This window comes from Sardina pilchardus, chromosome 23, assembly GCF_963854185.1.
Source record: "Sardina pilchardus chromosome 23, fSarPil1.1, whole genome shotgun sequence".
NCBI lineage: Eukaryota > Metazoa > Chordata > Actinopteri > Clupeiformes > Clupeidae > Sardina > Sardina pilchardus.
In genome coordinates, this window is record NC_085016.1 from 10,630,481 (window position 1) to 10,657,658 (window position 27,178).

Below are 27,178 nucleotides of genomic sequence, written 5' to 3' on the forward strand. Positions count from 1 at the left end.
ACCAGCCGGGATGAAAGGTATGTAAATGCCTGAAGGAAGACTCGGATATAAAACAGAGACATGCACGCTGCCTGGCACTTATACTGAGGCTGTCCGCTTTGCGTTGAAATGTCAAAAAGGAAATAAATCACATAAAAAAAAAACAAAGGCAAAGGCAAAGAACAGAATTATTAATAATAATTTAAAAAAAGATATCCAGGAAGCGGACATGTATTAGATCATATGAGGCAAGATTACCAATCTCAAAACATTTATGATGAAGATTTAAATACAGTGTGTAATCCCTTTTTAGACTGTGGTCATTGACTACAACGCACAGGACTGTGTGAGCGAGTGACTATGCATGTGTGCACCTGCTCTCCCTGCTCAGTCCCATCAAGAGAACAAAGATGACCTTTGACCTGTAAGTGAAAGCTCCTTGTTCGAGGAGCAGCTGCTGAATGCCCACTGGGCCGTTAGGAGAAGATGAGTGGAGCTCTCGGAGTCCGACATGTTCTCTGGGCGCTCATAATGACAACCAGCTTGAGCTCTAGTCCTATCTGCTCTTGTCTCATTTACATGTCGCTTGTGAGGCCCAGACCAAAGTGACCAACCTGACATTGAGTGCGTTTACATGGACATTAATATTCCGATATTAACCTGGTTAAGACAATATTCAGAGTATGCTGCGTGTCATGTAAACGGGAATATGAACAGAGTATTCTTTTAATAACTCATGTAAACACCTTATTCTGAATATTGTCAATATTCAGAATAAGGTCCATATTCGGAATATTAATGTCCATGTAAACGCACTCATTGTCTCTGACCAACTGGGCGCAGCTCTCTTTCCTTTCCATTGGAAGTGGAGTCTTCTAAAGCAAGTGATAGACAATGAATGATGAACTACATTTTGTCTCGCAAGGTGGATGTCACACAACAAGTAGACCTAGTCACAGTGCATTCCTTAAATTCATAGAGGAGATCAGATAGTGTAGCTTGGGAATTCTCGCTCTCCTGAAATATTGTATATATAGGCCTATATAGTTGAAACAAAAATCAGTACCTCAGAAGTGCAAATGGTCACTGTAGTGGGAGTTAATGATTACGCAACACTGACAGTGTCACTGTAACCCCACTGCTCTCAGACTGATAAGTAGCCAGTCTGGGTCAAAATGTCAGAGTAGGAAGCTAGAATGGTTAATGGTTAAAGTCAAATAGAAGTGTATAAATAGAAAAGGGTTAGGCTATAAATAGAACAAAATAAACAGTGACAATGTTCAATTTGGTTGTGAACTTCGATTTTTACTGATTGTAGCCTATGTAGGAAATACATAGCCTATTTAGGACTTTGGGTTGCACTCATAAAAAAAATTCTTCTAGGTTATAAACTTACCTCACCTCACCTCAGACCTAACTGCGCAGTGCCTCAATAGGCGTGGCAAATTGAGAATCAATCAACACATTCCATAACCATTTGCAAAACCTGTATTCACATTGATATTGATTTGCGCCGCATGCGTCGAGACACTACAAATAATTGACAAAAAAAAAACGCAAATCGTTTTATAGTCCACGTAGGCAAGGCAAAGTCCCCTTATATAAACGTAAATCTGCATTCGTCTCTTGCACTTCAGCCAAAGTGCTCTAAGACCCCTTCACACATAACTGGATTAGGTTTGGGTTTACAAGCAGCCTTGGGGTAGCCTAAACAGGGCGAGTTAAAGCAGAGTAGCCTCAAGTGTCTATTGACTGAAAGCGAAAGCGCCGAGGCAGGCGATGCGAAACGTTACGCGACAAAAATGAAATAATTAGCCTAGCCTATAAGGTCTGAGATGACGGGAGATGAGCGAATTGCAATATTACTAATACAAGTTCATGAAAGTCGTATTTTGTCAAAGGCAGACTTGAGTGAGTGAGTGAGTGAGAGTCCCTCTCTCAACAGCAAAGCCGACAGCAGCACCACCAAATTGGAGTAATTTCCCGGAAGATGCAAGGAATGTCCTCTCTTGCATCATCCAGTCGGAGACATGTAGAACTGTCCGTGTCCGTGCGGACATGTGATTGCAGATCATCGTCAACAAACGTAGGCTCCATTGATTGTCCCCATCATCTTACATCATCGCGTGAGTGAAATCCGCGCATGCTGCTGCTGCGCTCCTCTGGAATCACGCTACGACCACGACAACGCGAGCGCCTGCGCCAGTGTCGGTGACGTCAGAAGAAGCATGGCGGTCAAGGTGACTTCGGCAATACTACACTTTCCAGAAACTGTTTCCAATGCTGTTAACTTGTTTTTCTGTTCAAGGTAGCGAGCGAGAGGGATGATGGTAGGGCTGGCGGGTGTGATTGAGTAGGGTTTTCGGAAGGTGAGCGGTAACGCACGCTCTAGCACGAGCATCATTGTGCTCCCGACTGGCCTCTGTTTGGCCTTCAATGAACATAACTAGCCGTGTGACTGCCGTGGCTAGTAATGTTCTGCGCTTATCCAGATTAGATAATAGAGTTATTGCCCTCAGCATCTTCCCGATATCGTGTCAGTGTAGTGGCTGCCTGTGCTTTGTGATAATTTCTTTAGTATAGCCAGCTAAACTTACCTGCTATGTTGATGTGATTGCTGTGATGTGTAGCCCCCGTAGCTATACAGTTATAGGTTCTGTCTGCATGTTCCTGGTATAACCTCGGTGATGTTAGGACTTGTTAGAAATCTGCATAACTTTGCCAAGCCTCTTGACTTTCAGCATGGGTGTAAACATGGAGTTAAGCAGTGTATGTGCTCCTAATTGTTAAAAAATGTATGATATGTCGGAGCTGGACTTGATTGCTAACCCTTCGCTGCAGTGAGCGAGTCTTGTGTTTGACGTCTCACCCATATTACATTTTATGAAGGATGTCAGGAGGTTTATGGTAACCAGTTGGCGGCTTGGGCCGTGTGACTATTTACTCATCCCAACATACTGTTGTGAGTGAACTCCGGTCCATGTATTTGCAGGTGCAGTCAACCAAACGGGCCGACCCGAACGAATTGAAGGTCATCTTTCAAAAGGTAAGAAATATTATCCTGACATTGTAGCGGACCAGAAAGAGACATTGTCGCTGAGAATGTTTATTGGTCTCGTCTCGTCATACTGTTTTGTTTGCTGTTACTCCAGGGAAATGTGGAATTATTTTTTGGTTGTAGTTAGTTAGAAGTCTGGAACGTAGTGGATTGCTTAAAAACTAATCTTGAATTTCCCCTTGGGGAAGTATCTATCTATCTATCTATCTGTCTGCCTATCTATCTAATCTAATGGAATGTACCTTCAGTAAAACAGCAAACAACGGGTTAATATTATCTTAATGTTATTCAAGGATATCTTCATTTGCCTACATTGTCTATACACACTTTCCGGTTTGGTGTGGTTAAAAAAAACACAATGAATGTGTTTGTTGCTACAGTATGCAGGTGCCTGTTCTGTCATGCTGGTGTTTACTAGGAATGTCACAGAGGAGGTTATGACTGAGTAGGCTACACAATGTGTGTGTATGTGTGTGCGTGTGTGTGTGCGTGTGTGTGTGTGCGTGCGTGCATGATGAGAAAAGAGAGGTAATGTTGTTCTGCAGTTGTGTTGCTCATGTGACTGAGTGCACTGCGTGTGTGTGTGTGTGTGTGACAGTGTGCAAGCGAGAGAGAGAGAGGGAGGGAGGGAGAGTGAGAGAGTGAACATGCATGTGTCATGCAGGCTATGTTTGTTCCATGTTCCAGAAGTTACTCTGACATGCCTGGCTGAAATAGCCTTTCATGTTCGACATGCTGACATTCAGGCTGTCATTCCCTCCCAGTCTATCCTTGCTTTCGGAGGATAGAGAGAAGGATAAGGGAGCCAGGTGATATGATAAACTATATGATATTGATGATGGACTTTTTGAATGTCGTATGTCAGACTGCTGTCCTTGTCTATGTGTTCATTTCACACATATGACTATTATGACAGTTTAGGGAAACTTTGTATGGAACAGTGTGGAACAGTGTAAAACATGACACTGTTTATACACAATAGTGATCGTTGTATGTTTGTTGAGATTTGTTGAATTTGTGTGTGAATTTGAATTTGTGGAATGTTAGTTGGGAATGTCTTTACAATACTCAGGTCTGGGTAAAATGCTAACGAGGTTGCAAAGTCTGTATGTCTAAAAGCATGCAAGGGTTTTGCCAACATTGAGAAGGCTGACCTTGAAAATGCAGCTTCTACCTCAGATTTCTGTGCTCACACACCTAGAGCCTAAGATGGCTTAAAACACACACACAAGCGTGCACGCACGCAGTCATACACACACATATGCACACACACTCGCACAGTCTAAGCCATGCTCATGTGAGTGGAAGCTAATCTTTTTCCTCTGATAATGACCCACCATTGCATAAAAGTAAGCTCCAGTTTCTCCCCTTAGGGGAAACAGTTGAGACTTGATTCGCGATTAACTCTTCATAGGGAACACTTGAGTTGGTCGGCTTGGGTCACCAGCTTGCTCTGGGAAATCTTGGAATTCTCACCGAACAGACACAAAGAAAGTTTGCTGACATGAAGTGGGAAAGGTCAGCTAGCATATAGATAACCTCTACACGTTCAGCTCTTTAAGTGAGAGTAGTGTTGGTTTAGATAGTGGTAATTAGGCCCCAGCTGTGGCGCAACTGGCTGGGGCACCTGCACCGCACACCGGTGACCCGGGTTCCCCTGTGGTCCTTTCCGGATCCCACCCTGACTCTCTCTCCCATTCACTTCCTGTCATTCTCCACTGTCCTATAACATTAAAGGCATAAAAGCCCCCAAAAATATACTTAAAAAAAGATAGTGGTAATCAGATATGTAGAAGAAAGGTGATGCGCAGTGCTGTGCTGCTTCACCTGTTTGTTTGTCTGTGGATCACGCTGCAAAAATGTGCCACAGTGGTGCACTTTGGATGTTGTAGTTCAGTCACCGTCAGTGACCTTTGTCAAACTATCTGTGCATGGCATACACGTGTGTTGTGTGTTATTATCTCACCACTGGTGCTTATGTGTACACACACACACACGCACGCGCACACAGGCACGTGCACACAAATAAATGCACATTTTCAACTACCGTTGAGGATGCTGATTGAGCATTTCTTAAGGAAGGATAATGTGTCAACCAGTGTGTGTGTGAGTGTGTGAGTGAGAGAGAGAGAGAGAGAGAGAATGTGAGGGAGAAAGAGAGAGAGAGAGAGAGAGAGTACCTGTGTCTGTAAGTGACATGAATGTGATGATTTGCAAGGAGGTAGCTGAGCTAAGACTGATGCATTTTCATTTGGAGCATTCATTACCAGTAATGGTTTCCCATGCTACACTGTACAGTACATGTGGGTGCAGTCAGTGTGAGCTGACGGTGGTGTATGACGTCATACCAGGAAGCAGCTTTTGAATGTGTCACACGCTACTAGGGGAAACTAAATGAATGTACTGAGAGCTAGCCTACATACGGCAGGATACTCTCAGACATCTGAAAAGTTGCATTTCTGATATTGAGTATAGAGGATTAAAGTGTCTGCATAATGTTGTAGATGGTAATCATCGGTATGTGTGTGTGTGTGTGTTTTCTCCATTGTAGTATGCAAGTGTTTCGGACAAGGAGGGGGAGCGGTTTATGACCCCGGCGGACTTTGTGCAGAAGTACCTCGGCCTTCAAACGCAGGTCCACCACAACCCCAAGACTGTGCAGCTCATTGCTGGTGTGGCTGACACAACCAAAGATGGGTGAGGCGTACATGCACACAGACACGCACAACTCACACACTCACACCGCTTCCCTCTCAGACCTCCTTCTTTCTTGTCCCATTTGCATCTGGACGCTCCCTCTCCCCCCCCCCCCCCCCTCTCTCTCTCTCTCTCTCTCTCTCTCTCTCTCTCTTTCTCGCTCTCTCTCTAGTAAGACGAAAAGAATTTAAAAGCAGACCGACCAGGCCTTTTTTCTGACCCCCACACACATACTCACACTCAGTCAGACAGAGGCCTCCTATGACTCACACACGCATGCTCCCACTGCCATGTTATCAAATTTAATGGCAGTGCTATTAGTCTCCGCATTGACAGATATGATTATTCTGCTCCTCAGTCAAGCTCCTTGTAATGTCCTCACAGTGATTAGATAAGGCTGAGTGGGAACGAAGCCAAGTCTTAATGTCATTACAACCCATTACAGGAGTCGCTCCACTGCGGAGTGCCTAGCCTTGCTTTATGAAGTCAGTGTAATAATAGGAGCAAACACTTCAGCTTAGTCATAAAATACATGCTCCTGCTGCGCGTATCAGACTGCAGGCCCACATATCAGGATTCAAAACAGACTACCGGGACTATTGTTATTGCTTGCGTAGAGTCTGTTAAATACATATTAAAATACACTACTCAACAAAAAGTCAGGGTTATTCAGCTTTCAGGTGAAATTTCAGGATGAACCTAAAAATCCACTATAAACTTTACAGGTGAACTTAATGTGACCCTCTCTAAACTTTTGAATGTGCATGTCTTCCCAATAGTTCAGTGTTTCTGTACTGAAACATTACATTTGATCCGAAAGCCAGACATCCTAAACTTTTTGTGAGTAGAGTATTATTCTACATGCAAATGATGTATTAAATGAATACTATACTACTAAATAGTAATTAAGTTGTACTACAGGTATATAGAATGCAGCTCTATGCAGTGTATCCTTTTATCTATTTACTGCCACCCCCCCTCCTGTGTAGTACATAGTGTAGCCATATAACGCATGTGTATTTTATGTGGGCCATGTGTGGTGGGCATGAAGGCAAACAGGCACTGCTTTGGCGTGGTGCCCACTGGTTGTGAGGGGACCGCCAGTCAAGTGTGAAATGGACTGCGGGGCACTCTTCAAAGGCTCAGGGTGGTTCATGTCGGCTAAATAATGAGAGATCTGTGCAAACGCAAAGTTTTTGGCAGTGTTGAACACTGCTTAGATCTATTTGTTTAAAATTTTAAGTTTAATCAAATTTCTATTCACCACAACAAACTGTCCTCTGCTGGAAGATAGGTACATGTCCTTAGACCAATTTCCTCTGTTATTTTGACTGTTCATATCATTCCTTTTGATACGTTTGATATGAGTGTTTTTGGAGATGGCATAAAAGACTTCATCCTCTTTTTGGGCTTTTAGTCTGTGGTAGTAATAGTCTCCTGATTTGAACAGGTCCATTCTCTCCAGACAGCCCAGGCCATTTCACTAAAGGAGTGGGAGGCATTTTCTTTAATGGAAGACTCTGAAAATGTGTTGCATTTAAAATGTCTAGAATCCTCTTGGATTTTTTACTTAATATTTCTCTATAACACACAGTATTTAAGGTTACATTGCCTGATGTTATTTGTTAATCATGGCATCACAACTGATTGCTTTCCAAATGTAGCATATCCATATATTGTGTGTTTATAAGACTGAATGAATGCACGTGTGTCTGTCTTGGCTCATCACTCTCTCTCTCTCTCTCTCTCTGCCCCCTCTTCTCCCCCTCCTCTCTCTTTCTCTCTCTCTCTTTCTTTCTCTCTCTCTCTCTCTCTCTCCCTCCCTCCCAGGCTCATTTCTTTTCAGGAGTTCTTGGCCTTTGAGTCTGTGCTATGTGTGCCAGACGCTCTCTTCATAGTGGCCTTCCAGCTCTTTGACAAGACTGGCACCGGAGACATCTCTTTTGGTAAGGAGTGTGTGTGTTCACATGAAGCCTAACAAGCTCTCCTTGTTGCACAATTGTCAGGTTGTTGGGGGGGGGGGATTTTGGATTACAAACTAAGCTAAGAAGTTTCACACACACACACACACACGCAATGTTACAAAGCAGGTTATGTTAAGGACCTTTGACCCTTTCTTTGTCACAGCCACACACACAAACACACACACAAACACAAACACAAACATGAGATTGATCAAATACTGAGTGTGTTTTCTTTTTCGGACTTACAGAGAATGTGCGTGACATCTTTAGCCAGACAACGGTGCACCATCACATCCCTTTCAACTGGGACTGTGAGTTTGTGCACCTGCACTTTGGCCATGACCGCAAGAAACGTCTCACCTACCTGGAGTTCACACAGTTTCTGCAGGTAAGCTTCTATAACACACACACACACACACACACACACACACACACACACACACACACACACACACACACACACACACACACACACACACACACACACAGACACAGACACAGTTTGTTTACGGCTGTGAGAAAGGGCTCTGTCTGCCTCACCTTTTCTTTCTCTCTCGCATACACACACTCAGACACGCACACACACACACACACACACACACATTTTGCTTAGGGCTGTAAGAAATGCCTCAACTACCAGGGGCGTTCAGAGAATTCCAAGTAGGCCCACAAAAGCCAGGACTTAACACTTTCTCTCTCTGTCTCCCTCACCTTTTCTCTCTCACTCACACACACAGATAGATGTCACAGACACAGACATGCAAACACATCAATCTGCTGTGTTAACATCCAGGAATAACAACAGCAAACATAGACCTAAAAATCCATATGCTGTATATTTATCCTGTGCACCCACATACACACACACACACAGCGAGACGGTGGATGCCCCATGCTTCCTAGTACTTGTCAGAAATATCTACTCAGGGAATCTCATTGGCTCTGACAACAGCCCTGACCCCCCTACCCCTCTTTTGATTACCCGCCTGTCATCTCTAATCATGTCTGATTGGTCGAAATGCACCTGTTTCCTGTTTGTGTTCCAGGAAAGGTATCATGTTACATGGTCCATGGCTTTGATTGGGGGGAGGGCTTTTCGGAAAGGAAGGGATGAGAAAATAAACAACAGAAATGTGAATGTGGACTGGATTGGTTTTGGATTCTACTGAGCTGTATTGAGGCATGTGGGTAGCATGTTTTCTCCACGATGCCATCATGATTTGTCTGTAGGAAATTTTACACTACACGCATACACCTCTGCAAATTTCAGTCTCACAGTAGTAGGGACTACCTAGACTATTGCAAGTCCATTTGAAGAACCGAAAGTTTTTAGAAACTTTAGCCGATTTAAGTTGCCGTATTTGTCATTTGTCCTATGTATGTGGCCTATGCCACAGCGGTTTCTATAATTTCACACGGAAACGTTTGAAAACTGCTCAAGAAACACATTGCATTGAACCAGTCATTTGAGGACGGTGAAGAAGAGTAGTGTTTGGTGTGATTTCCACAGTTATTTTAGACAGTGCCCTCTGTTGGATTGAAGTTTATTGCAGTACAGACTACATTTAGTCTCCGTGCTTGCACACAGAGCACAGTCTGTGCCCAGCCCAGTGCGTTTTTGATTAGCTCCGGGCCGGATTAAAGTAGTTTGCAGGCCGTATGTTGCCCATGTGTGCACTATAGGCAGCTCTGATTCCCCTCCTGATGACCAATCGCACGTGACCCTGGAGCCCAGCTGCTAGAGGGTAGCGTGAGTCATGGAAGCTATTTCCCATATTTAGATTTTTTGACAAGTAGAAGCGTGAGGCCGCGAACATCCCAGGCCAAAGCTGGATTCCAGTACAAGAGTATCGCAAGAGGAGAAGAGTTGATCCTGCGCCAGATAGCTCCCATTCATAATTTTTTTTTTATTGTGTGACTGCGGCTCTTCTGTTACTGTTACTACTACTTACTTTACTATAATGGATGAGTAAACATCATGCCTGCCTTGCACTTACACTGTATACCAAAGGAACGTATGTGTGCTACATGTTACCAATCAGTGAGGATAGTGAATTAGCATGTAGCACACATCAAGGCTGTAATTATAACATGATTACCACCACCACTACCCCCCCGCCCACATATTCAAAAATGGTCAAAATAGCGGCAGGTTCAAACACACATGACTCCACCGGAAGCAAATGAACCATACTGTACGTGCGTAAGAACCCAAAGAATAACAGGAACTGATTTCATCCAACATGCACATTCATTTTAGTTCCCCTCTCTTTGGTTCCCCAAAGTTGACTCCATGGCTATGGCCTTGGCACACATACATTCCTTGTTCAAAACGGTAGTACTATTGACCTAACATTCTAGGTTTGTAAAATGTTTGTGTAAGACTGTAAAGGATGCAATGTTACATTTGTGTGAATAGAATCACAAATACATGTGGGATGTGGTCAGGAAGAAGAATCAAAAGAAATCGAGCCCAAAGAACAGGATAGTGTTGAGAGATCTTATCATGGTCGTCAATTCACCTAGTTTGTTTTGTTTGTGATTGCATCTCTACCGTTTCCTGACTATTAGCCGTGGCTTATATATTGATTTAGCAAAATTTCTTCGACTATGAGGTTAATACAGGGAGGGGGGCAGTTAATATGGTGTTGATATGGTTTTGTTTCTTTTAACTTGCATAAAACACTCTCCTGCGGCTTATATGCGGGAAATGACTGTGTCTGTCTTTGTGCTGTGTCTGTCTTTGTGCTGTGTCTTTTTGATGCTGAACTTTGTCTGTGTGTTGTTGCCGTAGGAGCTGCAGCTGGAGCACGCGCGGCAGGCGTTTGCCCAGAAGGACAAGGCCAAGAGCGGCGTCATCTCGGCCATGGACTTCAGCGACATCATGGTCACCATCCGACACCACATGCTCACGCCCTTCGTGGAGGAGAACCTGGTCTCGGTGGGTGGAGCATGAAGCAAGGTGGACAAATTATGGGGTGGGAGATAGATACTTTTTTTCGATCCCCTAGGGGAAATTCAAGAAGCAAGGAGGATGGAGGAGACAGAATTGTGGGGCTGCAGAGAGATGGAGGAAGCAAAATTCCATTAGTTTGTTTTGCTTGTACCAGGGAAGTTGTTAAGAACAAATATGGTCTGACAAAAAGCAAAGCTCCTCAGGAAATGGACACGAGCTCTGTGTTTTGTTTTTTTTTTTGGGGGGGGGGGGTGTTAATTCGATCCTTTACACTCTGTAATCTTTATGTGCTCTTTATGCTCTTAGTTTTTTACATCACTTTCACTTGGAACAGAAGATGGCAGTTATTTTGCCAGGTTTCAAGGGTCAGAATGTATCAGCGAGAGGATGAGAAAACTGAAGGATTGTGTCTTCTGGTGATCTGTCCCCCCAGGCTGCAGGGGGAGGTACTTCTCACATGGTTAGTTTCTCTTACTTCAACGCCTTCAACTCTCTACTCAACAACATGGAGCTCATTCACAAGATCTACAGCACTGTGGCTGGCACACGCAAGGATACACTGCTCACCAAAGGTATTCAGTCACACACCCACTCACACTCATACTTACACATCTGTGCCCTAACAAAGTTCTGTTGAGAGCCATGCACACAAGTCCATACATACAGTATACAAATGATTATTCTTTTCACCACGGTGTCCAAGAAAGACTTTCAACACGATATGCACGTAAACACCCACACTATATGATCTTACATAGTGTTCACTGTTCAGCACAGTAATGGGCTTGCCCAGTTATACAGCTCACATTCCAGACATGCAAGAGCCAAGACTCCACTCCTCTAAGCTATAGGCATGCAGGAAACTGTGAAGAGAATGAGAGAATGTGTTTCTGAGTACTAAATAATCATTAAGACGACTCATATAGTTATATAGTCACTTCATTATTAGTAACAGTGTGATTATTAATGATTGTACACAATGATGCTACGTTCCGACTCCTGTGACGGTGTGTGTGTTTGTGTGTCTGTGCAGAGGAGTTTGTTCATGCTGCTAATAAGTTTGGCCAGATCACTCCCATGGAGATCGACATCCTGTACCAACTATCTGGCCTTCACTCCCAAACCGGGTTAGTAGCTTTTCTTGTTGACTGATGCCACATGTGGTCAAAAATACCAGTACAGTAATGTCCCGCATATAAGCCACATTGTGTATAAGCCGCAGGACAGTGTTTTATGCAAGTTAAAAGAAACAAAACCATATTAATACCATATTAACTGCCCCCTGTATTAACCTCACAGCTGAATCAATGTATAAGCCGCGGCTATTAGTCGGGAAATTACGGTATATGTTTTACTATTGACATATGTCAGAGTCTAACTCTTACTTCTTAGCATAAGACAAGAGAAAATCCTAAGTACTTAAGGGTGGGACAATTCTTCATGAAGACTGAGGCCGTTTCCTAAACTAGTCACTTTGCCCTCTCCCTAGCCACTTACACTTCATTTGTGTATTCACGTGGAAGATCCACCATATTAAGGGCCATCGAAAACCAATTACTGTTAAGTGTTATAAACCCTCAGATGGCGATTGAACACCGATGGTCATTTGTCAAGGGCATGTGTCCATTAAGTAATTAATTAATTCATTAATGTGGTACATCATGGAGGACGTTTCAAAATGTTAGTTCCGTGTGAATAGACCACGTCCGTGAACAAATCCATGGTTCCGTGATAACCTGCCTCCGCTAGGAGAGTGAAGTTCGTCCCAAAGCTGAGTGCGGTATTATAACCCTAAGCGCTAATCAAGGGAACATTTAGCCGCGAGGGTGCTGCTACCCACCCGAATTCACTCAGTAATTGAGGGAGAGTGGGTAAGAATTAGTTTTGGAAAGGGCCGCAGAGAAGCTAGCTAACATGTCAGCTGTAGCAGCCAGCAGCAGTGAACTGTGTGTGGAGAGGAGGCGGGGCCTGATGGATCCCAAGGCCTGTAATGAGGAAGAAGGCTGTAAGGGGATTTATTTTCATTAATTTGCAGTATAGCTTACAGGAACAGAACCGAGATTTGTGGATGTAATAAACTGTAGGGGTGCTTTTAAAAAAAGAATAAAACTTTGAAATAACTGACAAATAAAATCCTTTCCACCCAGCGTTGAACAAGAATGTCATGAAGCATTGGCATGCCGTCCAAATGTCTAAGTGAGTGTGTTATGTGTGTAGGCGACTGAACATGTCCGATATCGAGAGGATATCGCCACTGGAGGAAGGCGCGCTGCCTTACAACCTGGCCCAGACACAGGTAAGGTGTGTGTGTGTGTGTGTGTGTGTGTGTGTGTGTGTGTGTGTGTGTGTTATTGGACCCTCTTCAGTCCTTTTGCTTTTGCTACGAAAAACAATGACTTGTTGAAATGTGTGTTGTCTACTCAGACGCAGCATTGAATTAAATCACAGAATTTAAGGATTTAGTTCAGTCCGTTCCATTTCAAATTAACAAAGCAAAATAAGATATTTAAACGTCCGAGTTGAACTGTACTCTCGACGTGTAAGATGTCTCCCCTCACATACATCTGATCTATAAGCCGACAGTTGTTTGAGATATTGAGTGCATGTCGCTGCCTTGTGTGTGTGCTGGCTGTGCTGTAATTGTGTGAGATTGGGGCACTTTACCCGCTTGTGAAGACAGAATCGACCTCCGCTGTAATTCCCCCGGCTTCCTCTCTCTTTTCCTCTTCCCCTGGTTATCTCTCTTTTTACCTCTCCCCTCTCTTTGTTCCCTTATATCCTTTCTTTTTCATCTGTTTCTTTTTTCCATGCCATTTCTTCTCTATGAGTATTCCATTTACATATTCTGTATTCTAGTGTGTGCCCTTCTGTATTCCATTTCTCTCCCCACCGTCTCTTCCTCTCTTTATCTATACTTATCTGTTTCTTTCTTTCTCTACCCCTCCTCCCCTGCCTCGCTTTCTTTCTTCACCCCTCCCCCTCTCTCTGTCATTGATTTTTTTTTAAAACTGTTTTGTATTTGTTTCTTGGCATATTGTAGCAGAATCGTTTTTTAAGATCTCTCTCTCTCTCTCTCTCTCTCTCTTGCAGTCCCCGGGCGATCGGTCGGTGCTGATGCAGATAGCCGAGTCAGCGTATCGCTTCACCCTGGGCTCCATCGCTGGAGGTAATGATGCCAGACGCCACACACCTGACCCACACATTTACCCCACTCTTCTCACCTGACCCACACATTTACCCCACTCTTCTCACCTGATCCACACATTTACCCCACACCTCTCACCTGATCCACACATTTACCCCACTCTTCTCACCTGACCCACACATTTACCCCACTCTTCTCACCTGACCCACACATTTACCCCACACTTCTCATCCTTCTCTCTGTCTCTAGCTGCGTCCACCTTGTTTACGTTTTTGTTTTTTTCAACTATCTTTGTCCGCACCATTTTTTCCAACTCAGCGCACAGCAAGTTGGTATTAAAAAAAAAAAAAAAACATTTCGCAAAAAAATCGTAAAAAAAAAATCTTAATTTCATCCAACGTTCTGGTGTTCGGTCGTCAGTGTCTAGAAGAGGCCAGTGTATCCCTGTACGAAGTCTGTGTGTTCAGATCCCACAGCTCATTGGCACTTATCTCTGTTTACACTGCGTAATCTCTGTAGTCTCTGCCAAGTTCTTGCCATGTTTTGAGAAAACAAAAGCCTTATCCTGTTAGCATTATGGGCTAATGCCAGTGAAGAGTGCTATTGTAGCCTCTTCTGTCAGCTTCACTCTCAGGAATAATAAAAAAAAGGTCTTCATGATTAAATATATTAATTAAATCAGCTTGTTGGATAGCTTTTTTTCAGAAAGGTATTCTAATGGGGTGAAAATAATTCTTGCAAACTTAATAGCTTCCACGAAGTTCATATTGTACCTGGAGAACACTTTGTAATATGGACTTGAACCTTTCATAGCAATGGAAGTTCAGCTTTTCACAGATTTCTTAGGGCAAGCTAGATCACTTTTGAGGGTTTTGTTTTGTGTGCACCCTTTTGTTCTTCGACGGCTATCTGTAAGAAAGTGGGCTGACCGTCCAGACATAAATAGAGAAATCCAGGCAGTGACCCCACGGTTATGTAAATATTTGCCACATAAGCACAAGCACGCTCCCCGAGGATCAAAGTAAATAAAGCCTTCCAAAGCAACCCGCTTGAACGGCAGCCCACAAACCTGGCGTCAGGGGCTACACACTTAACAGTCATGCTAAAGTACAGGCTTGCTGCCGTCCGCTTTTTTTTCTCTCTCTCTCTCTCTCTCCCCGTCTTTCTTTTCCTTCATGAAAGATAGATCGCATTTCCTTCTCCTTCTCCGTGTCTCCTGTCTGCCACTGGTAATGACTTTAAGCGCTCTGCGCCTGTGATCTGTGGAGCATTTGATGTCTGCATCGCCACATCCACAGTTGCGCGTAAATCACCTCCACAGAGATGCGTGGCTTTGATGCAGGAGGACACCAAGAGCTGTCTGAATTTCAGATGGCTTTCAGAGGCTTATGAATACTCTTGTGGATATAAAGTGTTACTGTGTGTGTGTGCGCGTGTGTGCGTGTGTGTGTGTGTGTGTGTTAGTTACATGGTTTGTGTCTGTGTTTACTACCTTTCTTTTTCATGATATTGAATGTGCACATGGATAAATGTGTGTGGCATTTGTGTTTGGTTAATTGTGTGTATGTAGTTGAATTTTCATACGTGTAGATTTCCCCCTAACTATATATGTGTGTGTGTGTGTGTGTGTGTGTGTGTGTGAATAGCCACGGGGGCGACGGCCGTGTACCCCATTGACCTGGTGAAGACGCGCATGCAGAACCAGCGCTCCACTGGCTCCTTCGTGGGCGAGCTCATGTACAAGAACAGCTTCGACTGCGCCAAGAAGGTGCTCCGCTATGAGGGCGCCTTTGGATTCTACAGAGGTACACTGCCCATTTGTGTGTGTGTGTGTGTGTGTGTGTTTATTGGTTTGGCTTCTGTCTGTCTGTTTGTGTGTGTGTGTGTGTGTGTGTGTGTGTGTGTATTGGTTTGGCTTCTGTGTGTGGGGAGGAAAGGGGGAGGGGGCTGTGTGTGTTATTGTGTCTGAATTGTTGGCAAAGATTGGATATGGAAGACCACTACTGCCATCTACTGCTGGAAGCTGTTTTTGCAGTCTTCCGTGTTGGTATGCCAATTGTATGAGGCCTGTGCCTTTGTGAGAGAGTATAAGTTTATGTGTTTGTATGTGTGTAAAATGATGTGTGGCCCTGTGACAAAGAAAGTAACAGTGTGTGTGTGTGTGTGTGTGTGTGTTGGCAGGCCTTGTGCCTCAGCTCCTTGGAGTGGCTCCAGAGAAGGCCATCAAACTGACGATGAATGACTTTGTGCGCGACAAGTTCACCCAGAAAGACGGTTCCATTCCCTTCGTTGCTGAGATCCTGGCTGGCGGCTGTGTAAGTACACACGAGCTGTGTGCCTGGCGTGAGCGGGAGCGTGTCCTGCTGTGTTGTCCATCTTCTATGTTTGAGTGAACTGTGTCTTCTGCTCTCAAGTGAATGTGTTTTGCGTGTGTGTGTGTGTGTCCGTCCGTGTGTGTATGTGTTTTTATTATGTTTGTTATGAGTCTTTGTGTGTGTTTGGGGTGTGAGTGTGTGTCAGTGTACAAGCAATGTGTGTGTGTGTGGGGGGTGTGTGTGAGAGAGAGCGAGAGAGAGTGGGAGGCCCCCTCATCTTAAAACAGTGCGGCCCGTTCTGGTACCCCGTAATTACGGTCCATTTTTAAAAGCGAGCTCTCCTCCGTTCCACCGGCTCTATTTTTACCCGGCCGCTAATTTTGGCCCGCAGGGCTTCCCTTCACATGTGGTCTCTGACCGCTGGCTGGAGGGCCCGCGTCGCCATGGCAATGCCCCCCCCACAGGGCTGGGGTTTGACCTCTTTTGGGGCGTGGGGGCGTGGGGGGCGGGGGGGTTGGAGGGCGGAGGGGACAGGGCTGAGGTCGCGACCCCTGCCAGGTTTTTGATTGGTGGCGTGCTCTAGGCCAGTGGGGCTTCCTCTTGGTTTACTTAAGTCTCTGTTCCGGCCCCTCTTCTGCGGACGGGTGAAGGGAAAGAAGAACGACTATAATGGCACCATTGCATTGCGGAGGAGGAGGAGGAGGAGGAGGAGATGTATAAACTTAGTCATGAGTACAGACTTCTCATAAACAGGCCAGCAAACAAACAAACAAACAAACAAACAAGGCATAGCAGTGTCTTAAAGGTGGGTAACGTAGCAACAACATCACTGTACGTAAGCACTCATTTGGTCTTGTCAGCTTCACCGAAACATTGTGCTCACCAAATTGCAGAGTAACTTCATTTCGGTGTCTTTTTTTTTTATTTCCAAATGTGCATTCCATTCTGAGATTGTGGATCTCTGGTATCAGATCAATAGAATGGTCAGTGTGTATACGCCATACATAAACTGTTTGAAAAAAAAAAAAAGATCCTCTGAACATGACCTGGAGGTGGGCACATAATATCTGTTCTGACAGATTTAGGAAGTTAGGTCCGGTCGAACCATTTGTTCATTGACTGGATGAGAGGCATTCCATGAGGGGTGATGTCTCAGAACAGATCTCTGAACTGCTAGTAATCATTCATTTTGCTTTGAATTGTGTGACGTGAATGAGCCAGAGATAGCGAGAGAGCAGGGATATGTTATTGAGTGAGTACAGTAAAAAAAAAAGAGTTCACCTCCAGCCTTGTGCCTGTGGCCGAATCACAGCCATGGCGAGATCTGCTGCCAACGCCACTCACTCATGCCATACTGCTTAAATCACAGATGGGCGAAACCAAGAGGAACTAACTGTGATGTACCTACGTTGGTTCCTACAGATACATTTGTCCCATGGCTTTCACATCAAACAGGAACCACAACCTAACCAAACGCAATATCGGATCTCGGTGTTCACCACATTAATGCTGAAATGAGTTTCATATGAATGGGTGTACGGATGTCTGCCTGCATTTCATGCTGCTGAGGGAATAACGTCTTGTCATCAGTGGCTGTATTGTGGGCCATTATGAGCTTGTAGAGTTCTATAGATACTACCTAACTTTTTATATGTGATGATCCCAGGACCCTCATAATGTGGGAAGCCTTTTCATCGCAGACCTCTTCCATCTGCTGTTAACGTTCCGTACCTCCAGTCATACTCGAGTAACAAGAACCATTCCTGGAAGGCTAGCACTAAACCATTAGCGTTCCGCTATCTCCTCAACCCAGCGAGATGCCTCGTAAAGATAAAGAGAAGACGACAGACCAACAGATAAACGAGTGTTTGTCTCTTTGCCCTCTGTCTCTGTCTTTTTCTGCCCCCGGGGGGCAACTGTCAGACCTCCGGTGTATGTGCGTGTGTGTGTGTGTTTCGCTTATTTTTCTTCTGAAGTTTCTCATTTCTGCTCATTTTGAATAGATGAAACACCACATGTTTTTTTGACATCAAAGTTGGAACCACAGGCCAACCCAACCCAACCGTGATAATGAAACTCACCACATTAATGCAGAAACCAAGTTTGTTATACACAGGATCCTGCTAATGAGGATGGATCATCGGGATACAAATAGCAAAGCCCACTCCTGTTTGGGGGCAGAAAAAGAGGGATGACAATAGGAAGGACGAGAGGAGAGGAGGGCAGGGCGGTAATGAGTCGGAGATGGGCGGATGGCGGAGCGGTGCGGTGCAGGAAGCGAGGGATATTGAAGGATGGGGTAGACGAGTGCGGAGGTCTGGACAAGGGTGATGAGGTGCGGTGGGGGTCAGAGGGGAGGGGTCAGAGTGCTGGTGCCAGAGTCAGATGCTGCAGGCCGTGGCCCGTCTCGCTCCGCCTGTGGCCTATTCCCTCTCTTCTCGTCTCGTTCTCTCTCCTCAGCATGGCCCGTCTCTCCGTCTCAGTATTTCACTGATTATTCTTCTTCTATTACTGATTATTCTCTCAAGTTCGGTTTTCTCTCTGTCTTCTTTCAACTGCATCTAGCTCCATATGTTGTGTCTGTCGCATTCCTTCTCTTTCGGTTCTTTATTTTGTTCTATTTGTTCTACCAACTGTGTGTGTGTGTGTGTGTGTGTGTGTGTGTGTGTGTGTGTGTGTGTGTGTGTGTGTGTGTGTGTGTGTGTGTGTGTGTGTGTGTGTGTGTGTGTGTGTGTGTGTGTGTGTGTGTGTGTGTGTGTGTGTGTGTGTCCACCTCCTCGAAGCCCACTTCATTCTAGCTCATATCAAACTGAATTAAAGAAAGATTATCTTCATTCCTTCTGTCACTGTCTTTCTCTCTATTCTTCTTCTCCTCTTCTGATATGATGTGACTCACCATTTGTTTATACTAGTTGTTCTTAAGAGTAGAACCAGGTGTTACTTCCCTGGAACTTGGGAAAGGGTTTGCTTGCAGTGTTTCCCATACATTGACTTATTTGTGGCGGCCCACCACAATATCAACACTGACCACCACACAATGATTTTATGTTGTACTACTTCAACTGGATGAACTCCTTTCATTGTAGAGCCATGCACACCTTTGTGCAGCCTCTCTGTTCCTCAACAAACATGCATGCATGTTTAAAGAATACATGAAAAAAAAATCTGTTGTTGACGACTGGCTAAATCGCAATTAAATCCAGTTAGCATCATAAGTACGTTGCGCAAATTTGTTTAAAATGTGCGCACAAACACACTACCACCACAAATAGAAATAAATTCTGTGGGAAACACTGGCTTGTGTGTTCTTGTCTCTGTTCCTTCTCCGAGACCCCACAGTAATGCTGTGTGCTGTGTGCTGATCGTTGGTTCTCCGTTCTTCTCTCTTGTCTCTGTAGGCCGGTGGATCTCAGGTGATCTTCACCAACCCGCTGGAGATCGTCAAGATCCGGCTCCAGGTTGCCGGGGAGATCACCACGGGGCCTCGTGTGAGCGCGCTCAGTGTGGTCAAAGACCTCGGTTTCTTTGGCCTCTACAAGGTGAGTCAGTCAGTCCGCATACAGTTGAGAGGGTGAGAAACCTGCGGGTCTCTTAGATCTTCTGGTGTCTGTGTCTGTGTGTCTGTGTCTGTGTCTGTCTGTGTCTGTCTGTGTCTGTGTCTGTGTCTGTGTGTGTGACTGTTTAACTCGATATATGTGCAAATAATATTGGCCTGAACTGAACTGTATGTGCGTGTGTGTGTTCTCTGTAGGGTGCCAAGGCTTGTTTCCTGAGAGACATCCCCTTCTCGGCCATCTACTTCCCAGCGTACGCGCACATGAAGAAGGAGTTCGCAGACGAGCACGGCCGACTGGGACCCCTGCAGCTCCTCACTGCTGGCGCCATCGCTGGTAGGCATGACAACCCCTACTGCTAGAGGCTGGAGGTTTGAGTTTCGATTCCTCCTCTTTTGATGATGGGCCCAGGCTCAAGCTAGAGTAGTTAGCTCTTAAGTTAATTCGTCATCGGGAAAACTATTAACATCTATTAGATGTTAATGGTAAATGGTAAATCTCTCCCTCTTGGAAATAAGTGGTGTTGAGACCAGAGGTTTGTGTTTGTGTTTTCTCCTCATTTATGACGTTCTTTTGATGGTGGCTGAGCTGTCCTGTCCAGATCTTCTGTACACGGAGAGCCCGTATGCAACGTGTGTTCTTACCCCCTGTGGACTTGTGTCTCAGGTATCCCCGCGGCCTCTCTGGTCACGCCCGCTGACGTCATCAAAACGCGACTGCAGGTGGCTGCGCGCGCAGGTCAGACCTCGTACAGCGGCGTGATCGACTGCTTCCGCAAGATCATGGCGGAGGAGGGCTTCAGGGCACTGTGGAAGGGAGCTGCAGGTGAACACACACACACACACACACACACACACACACACACACACACACACACACAACCATGAATTATGATGGTGTGCACACTCAGGCCATTGTTGAAAATATATACTGTATGTGGTAGAGGGCCAGCAAAATGAAAGCATGTAAATCCATGCATGCAGTCCATAGCATACTCACGCACAGACTCATTTGCATATGACTCAACTTCTCTCTGGCGGTTTTCGTCTCCAGCTCGAGTGTTCCGCTCCTCCCCTCAGTTTGGTGTGACCCTGGTGACCTACGAGCTCCTGCAGCGGTGGTTCTACGTGGACTTTGGTGGAAAGTGAGTATCGTTACCATAGCGATCGTCAGGCAGATCATTGGTACACTACAGGTTCTAGTAAATTCCGTGAAATGTAATTATCAGCCATCCGACTGCACTCTAGAAAATGGGTACTGGTCAACTCTGAGCCTAGGAGAGTGTTTTTCCATTGTGTGAATCGAGACCTACTGCAGGCATGGAAAACACTTCAGTCTCCTCACTGCAATACAGATGCACTCCTGCATTCATTCCTGAGGCTACCGCAAACCCACAGCGACAATACACTAAGAATGGGTCTGAAGCTCCCTGCGACCTTAAATATCGCACCACGACACCGCGTAGTTCAGGCCACCCATCTCGACAAAACGTCAGGATTTATGTGCTGCTCACTACAGTACGTCTCCCTCCTTATTTACGTTCTCGTGGTGTTGTTTTTCATCTCTTCCCAGACGGCCGGCCGGCTCGGAGCCCACTCCCAAGTCCCGCATCTCGGAGCTCCCGCCGGTGTCCTCGGAGCACGTGGGCGGCTACCGCCTCGCCGCGGCCACCTTCGCCGGCGTGGAGAACAAGTTTGGCCTTCACCTGCCCAAGTTCAAGTCCTCGGGGGTGACCACCCTCTACCACCCCGAGCCACCCAAGACAGAGAGCCCTCCGCCGGCCGATGCCCCCGCCCCTGCCCCCGCCGATGCCCCCTCCTCTTAGAGACTAGCTGCCCCTCACCACCAACCCCCCCACGGCCGGTGGCGAGCCTCCTCCTCCTCCTCCTCCTGTCGGCTGCATGCTCTCTGTCTCCGAGCTTCCGTGCCATTTCACTCCACTTTTTTTTTTTCTTCATACTCCTTTCCGATGTGATCATTCTTTTATTTTTATTCCTGGAGTTTCTCCACTGACGGGGGTCCAACGATGGTGACGCTAGCGGTCACTCACTCAAGACATCTTGCTCACTGTTGCTTGTTTGCTACCGGGCCTCTCTCTGATGATATGATTTTTTCCTTTTCTCATCAATTAGTGTCATTATGGGTTGTTTTTTTTCGATTTTGTGGCCGTAGTTTGCAGCTGTAGTTGAGCGCGCACATTTTTTTCGGTTTTATCTGGGTTATCCTCTTTTGTTTACCTTTTTTGTTTTTCTCTTTTTTGCGTAGTTGCACTTTCATTTCCTGTACATAGTGTACATCTGTACAGAGACGCAGAGGAGGAGAAGAGAAGAGAAGAGAGAGAGAGGTGAAAATCAAACGCAAGGGCTGAGGCTGTCCAGGAGCGGTGACCTCTGCGACCTTCGACCTTCGGAAGAGAGGTGTATGTGTGCACGTGTCTCTCTCTCTCTATCTCTATCTCTCTCTATTCTCCCCATTCCTTCACAAGCATGTCTCTAAAGAAAGATTTAAAAAAGAAAATGCCGATCAGACGGTTTTCCAGACGTGTTTTATCGATCAATGAGAAACTGGGCGGGGGACAATTTAAAAAAAAAGATGTAATGATGACTAGGACATAATATAAATGTATTTCATTCTTGTATTTTATTGAATAAATCATTGTGGTTAAATTTAACAAGAGTGGGTAAAGGTGGAAGATTTGTTTCAGAGTGATATAAAATGATCATAACACGGTGAATGGGAGGGGGACACACAACAAACACAAATATGAACATTTTCTGGAATACTGGACTTGGTCACTTCATATCCATTTTTTTTAAATGCACAATTCATAAACCACAAGTGCATCAGTTACAGTATGTGTGTAGGTGTATGTCTGGAATGTGTCCGGAGTGTGTGTGTGTGTGTGTGTGTGTGTGCGTGTGTGCGTGTCTGCGTGTGTCTGTTTCTGTCTTTCTGTGAGTGACTTCCATTACCAATTAACCCTAACCCTATTCATCTTACACGCCCCAGAGCCCCTTCAATAGGGAAGACTAGCGTTTCATGAATACACTGGAACATACTTTAGCACAAGGTCCTGCTTTGGTTTGAAAAGAGGAAAAAAAAGCACTGCAACTGTTACCAAGTAGTACTAAGCCAGGAGTGGTACAGAGAGCCTGTAGCCCACACTATGGTTTTCCAAAAGGTACAAGATCCTGGTGCTTGTAATAGGAAAATCAAGCACTTGTCGGAGAAACATGCCGGAAAAAAAATACATGTATGATTATGTACGTTATCAAAATAAAACTCATTCTAAATGTGTGCTGTGGTTAACATTACGCTATTTTTGTTTCCTTTCTAAAATTCATGGACTGATTAATAACATGAAAATTAAGAGGTATAGAAGTCATGACATCAAAACATATTGAATCCAGCTCTCTCCTTCTGTTACAATCAAAGAGTTACTTAAGTAGCTTATACAGTACAAATCTCTACTGTCCTACACTACGTGAAGGTGAAGATACTGTTATGGGCTCTTGTGGACTGGACTGGCTATATGATCGTTCTACATTTACCTGAACTGTCCAATGTGTGGAGTGGAGGAATGAGTTAACAGACCCTCGATGACTGGAATGCAACTAGGTAATGGCTATCTAACAGGTGTGGTTCTACGGAACTCAAGGCTGGTTGGTGCACTGGGCTGGGAGGTGGGTGGGGCTTAAGGCGTCAGGGTCAGAGAGGTGGGACTTGACTGCAGGACCGCACTTGTGATTGGCTAGCCACTGCCGGACTGCACTTACGATAGGTCAGCTTTTCCTCGTCTTTCTATAGATGGTACAAAGTCAGGAAGAGAAAAAAGCACCTGACCCCCGTCCCTATGTCGTGTCTAATGTAAAGGTTAGTGTTTCTAACACTGCTGATACTGCTTAGAGTATAAAATAACATTTTATGAAGAATAAAAAGAAGCTCGTTACTAAATAAATACAATTGATGTCGAAAGTTTAAGTTAATGCACTGAAAAACAGTACTACAAAAAAGTCGAAAGATAAAAAGTTTTGCATATTGCAGCGGTAGTAGGTACTGAGTTAGTGTTGGTATAGCTAGTTTAAAACGTTCCTGAATGTGGAAGTTAGTCAGTTTTCATGCCAAGTAACTGTTTAAATAAAAACACGCAGGAGAAGAGAGAGTGCAGGCTGGATCCAAGAGACCAATCGGATTGGTTCGAAACTGCCCTGGCAGATCAGGCAGCCAATCGCTGGGCGGCCAGCTCCTCAGCGTCCTCCCGATTTTCATTGATCTCCGAGAGTGTGCGCACAAAGCGCGTCCACTCATCTGGCCGCGGGACGGAGATTTGCTGCAGAGAGGAAAGACGGAAACGTGATTCGTTTTTGGTCAACAGGAACCACAATACACATCAATTTAGCTACTCGATCTGATAATTGCTAAATCAGGGCGAACTATGTGCGGGAAAAACAATAACAAGCCACGAGACATGCCCTGGGTCATTCTATGACTTAGACTGACAGCCACATAGGATATAGACAGCACCATGAAACCACACAGCTCAAGCCAGTCACGGTCACTGCGGACATTCGCATTTAGACAAATGATTTGGTCTGGATTAATTACCTCTTTTCAGAGACGGAAATTCCATTGTCCTGATATATGTTGCTACTCCCGGCTTGCTTACTCCCAATAACCCCCCCGCCCCCCCTAACACACACACACACACACACCACCCCAACTCCCCCTAGCAGTCAAGAGGTCACGGCTAATTTCCCTTAATGACTGACCCTCTTCATGGGATGTTAAAAAGGTCAACAGTGCTGTCCAGGAGTCTGCAGGCACAACTACTGGGTGCGCGTACACACACACACACACACACACACACACACACACACACACAGGAGTCCTGACAGCACTTGACAATATTGTCTTGTATTGTCCTGTTATCAACTGTCTGGATCTAAAGGACCCCCCTCAGCTTAAACTACTCAGACAACCATCTGTGTTCTGATAAGGATTATCTTGGGAAACAAAACATTCAGACTATTTACTATAAAACAGCACCACAAAACTAGTGCACTATTGACAAAACAGTATTCAGTTGTTAACCAAAATGTACCGAATATAAAGCAAGTCCATTAGAAGTGCACAGACAGACACAAGACGGTCTAGATAGAAGATGGGAAGATCAAGTCTGCTGCCTGAGACTCATGCACAAACCCACCACGGAAACACAACTGACGAAGATCTGTTGATCGAAACGTTGCCTTTTTAACTAATAAAGAACTATTTTAGGAGCTATTACAGTGTGCAGACCATCACCTTTACTCTGACACGTTTTTTGTCTGGCACCTGTTTAAACTTTTTTGGACGTGCGCACCCGTCTCTCCAAATAAGATCAAGTCTGCTGCCTGAGACTCCAACACTCATGCACAAAACCACCACGCACAACACAACACAACTGACTGAAAACGACTCCAGACGGTTCGGTTTGGTTCTGCCCAACTGTGGCTGGAAGGGCCACAGTTGGGCAGCCTGCGGGGTTGTGACTGTTGGGTCACTCGCGTCCAGCTCACCTCTCCCACGTCGTAGATCAGGATCTGACCGTCCGAATCGCCCACGGCGACCTCCCTCCCCGATGGGGCCCAGCGCACGCGGTTGAGAGCGGGGTTTCCCTCCACCGTCACCGACGCAGTCGGAACCTGCCGTGACAGCCAATCAGAATCAGAGGATATGAGGGGTCGACATTTTTGCATTGTGAGTGTGTTCTTCACAACGTTAGTGTAAAATGATGATGATGGTGTTTTTGTAAGTCCATGAAAGAGCCAGGAAAAGAATGATTGCACATTACTCAGTGCATTACTCACAGTAGCACATGCTCATATGTGGGTATATCATAAGAGTGAACCAGTGAACATAAGCTTGACCATGACTACATTTCATGAGGATTATGTCTGTGTGTGTGTGTGTGTGTGTGTGTGTGTGTGTGTGTATGTGTATGTGTGTGCTTACCTCTGTCTCGTTGTTGAGGTTCCACAGATCCAGGTGTCCCACTCCGTCCACACAGGCAAACAGAGCAGGGTGTGTGGGAGACCACATGACATCATACACGTAGTCCGAGTTGTCCTCAAACGAGTACAGCGGCTTGTTGTTCTGCAAAGACAAACATTTCCATTGGCACTCTTCCCACACAGGTCTATCAAACCTCCATTTGAGGCAGAGAGAGTATATACTATCCCATTAAAATAATTTCTTATAATAAAAACACACACACACACACACGAGTAAGATCTGTGATCTATCATGTAAATAATTTGGAATGGAAATAAACTGTGATATGAATATCAATAAATAATCACTCAATCAATTGTCTTATAGTTTAGGCTTTTATTTGCTGGTCCAACTCAAGTCTGACTGACCTCAATTAGGTTGTACATGCAGATGTGTACTAGCCTGGCTAACGCCTACCACTTCTCAAATGAGACGTAGTCTGGCAACCAGACGTTCATTTTCTCGTATTTGAAAAAATGCCCAGATCCGTTCATTGGCCGCCACGGATGTCTATCAAATGCGCATAGCTCACCCAACTCGTTCGTATGCAACGCTAAGGGCTGCCATTGACATCAGTGTAAATCCTTTGGCGTCGAATGTAGACGCAAGAAGGCAACGGAAACTTCTCAGATGTTCTGTGATTGGTTCGCCAACATCAGGCGAACATTTGGGCGTTAGTTTCCAGACTGGCTTAGCAGCGGGATTGAAATCACCGCGCAAGGCAGTATGGAAAAACCCAGGCTAGATGTGTACAGTAGTGTAGGTAGCTATATGAATAAGGAAGTATAAAGTGATAGGTTGTTACCTCCGCCAAGGAGGTTATGTTTGTTTGTTTGTTTGTCTGTTTGTTCGCAAAATAACTCAAAAAGTTATGGATGGATTTCAATGATTTTCAATTTCAGGGAGGCTCTGAAATGACCCAAGCAAGAAACTAATACATTTTGGGAGTGATCCATCTCACCGTCTGGATCCAGGAGGCGACTATGTTTTCGCTTGGCGGAGGTCTGCGCTTTCTGAGTGCTTTTCTAGTTATCTATTAGTTACATGGATTAGGCAGTAATAGTGTATTGCATGGTGTGGTAGTGGGACTGTAGATGTACCTTGGTGCTCCACAACTTGACGGTCCAGTCGAAGGAGGAAGTGACAAACAGGTGCGAGAAGTCGACTGGGCCAGCTGCTGTGTGACAGTGGAGCCCTGTGATGGGCCCATGGTGGCCCTCGAACATCTCGCCGATGCCTGCTTTGCTGTAGAGTTAACACATGCACACAGACACAACCATACACATACATGATTATTGATTAACATGTTGCTCATTCCATTCGACCAAGAAATATTTTGAACTCCACACAGAGGTTGATGAGGGATGTAGGAACTATGTTATTATGTTTTGAGATCATGATTCTCAAAAACAGGCAATCCACAGCCCTTTAGTTCACTAAAAAACAAACAAAAGCTCTCTCTCTCTCTCTCTCTCAC

General features: G+C 45.1%; 2 protein-coding genes across 10 annotated transcripts in view; one reads left to right on the forward strand and one right to left on the reverse strand.

The window, feature by feature from the left end:
- Positions 1 to 1,838: 1,838 nt before the first annotated feature.
- Positions 1,839 to 22,342, forward strand: slc25a12 (solute carrier family 25 member 12). 2 transcript variants are annotated; one of them, XM_062528537.1, is made up of 17 exons: positions 1,839 to 2,219; positions 2,972 to 3,025; positions 5,589 to 5,734; positions 7,565 to 7,680; positions 7,947 to 8,086; positions 10,493 to 10,639; positions 11,088 to 11,226; positions 11,688 to 11,781; positions 12,872 to 12,950; positions 13,745 to 13,820; positions 15,446 to 15,604; positions 15,981 to 16,114; positions 19,513 to 19,653; positions 19,866 to 20,004; positions 20,335 to 20,493; positions 20,722 to 20,812; positions 21,241 to 22,342. In XM_062528537.1, exons 1-17 carry the CDS (start codon positions 2,208 to 2,210, stop codon positions 21,491 to 21,493), a joined length of 2,079 nt encoding a protein of 692 aa, XP_062384521.1. In that variant the 5' UTR covers positions 1,839 to 2,207; the 3' UTR covers positions 21,494 to 22,342. The 2 variants fall into 2 exon arrangements, with proteins under 2 accessions (XP_062384521.1, XP_062384522.1); XM_062528538.1 differs by lacking the exon at positions 1,839 to 2,219 and adding an exon at positions 2,248 to 2,348.
- dync1i2b (dynein, cytoplasmic 1, intermediate chain 2b) overlaps positions 22,290 to 27,178 on the reverse strand; it is a 13,453-nt gene continuing 8,564 nt past the window's right edge. For all 8 annotated transcript variants that reach the window (XM_062528539.1, XM_062528540.1, XM_062528541.1 and 5 more), the window contains 4 exons: positions 26,802 to 26,946; positions 25,663 to 25,803; positions 25,227 to 25,352; positions 22,290 to 23,998 (listed from right to left, as the gene is read on the reverse strand). In XM_062528539.1, coding sequence (XP_062384523.1) covers positions 23,885 to 23,998; positions 25,227 to 25,352; positions 25,663 to 25,803; positions 26,802 to 26,946 — 526 coding nt within the window. In that variant the 3' untranslated portion in view covers positions 22,290 to 23,884. The remainder of the gene's footprint in view (positions 23,999 to 25,226; positions 25,353 to 25,662; positions 25,804 to 26,801; positions 26,947 to 27,178) is intronic.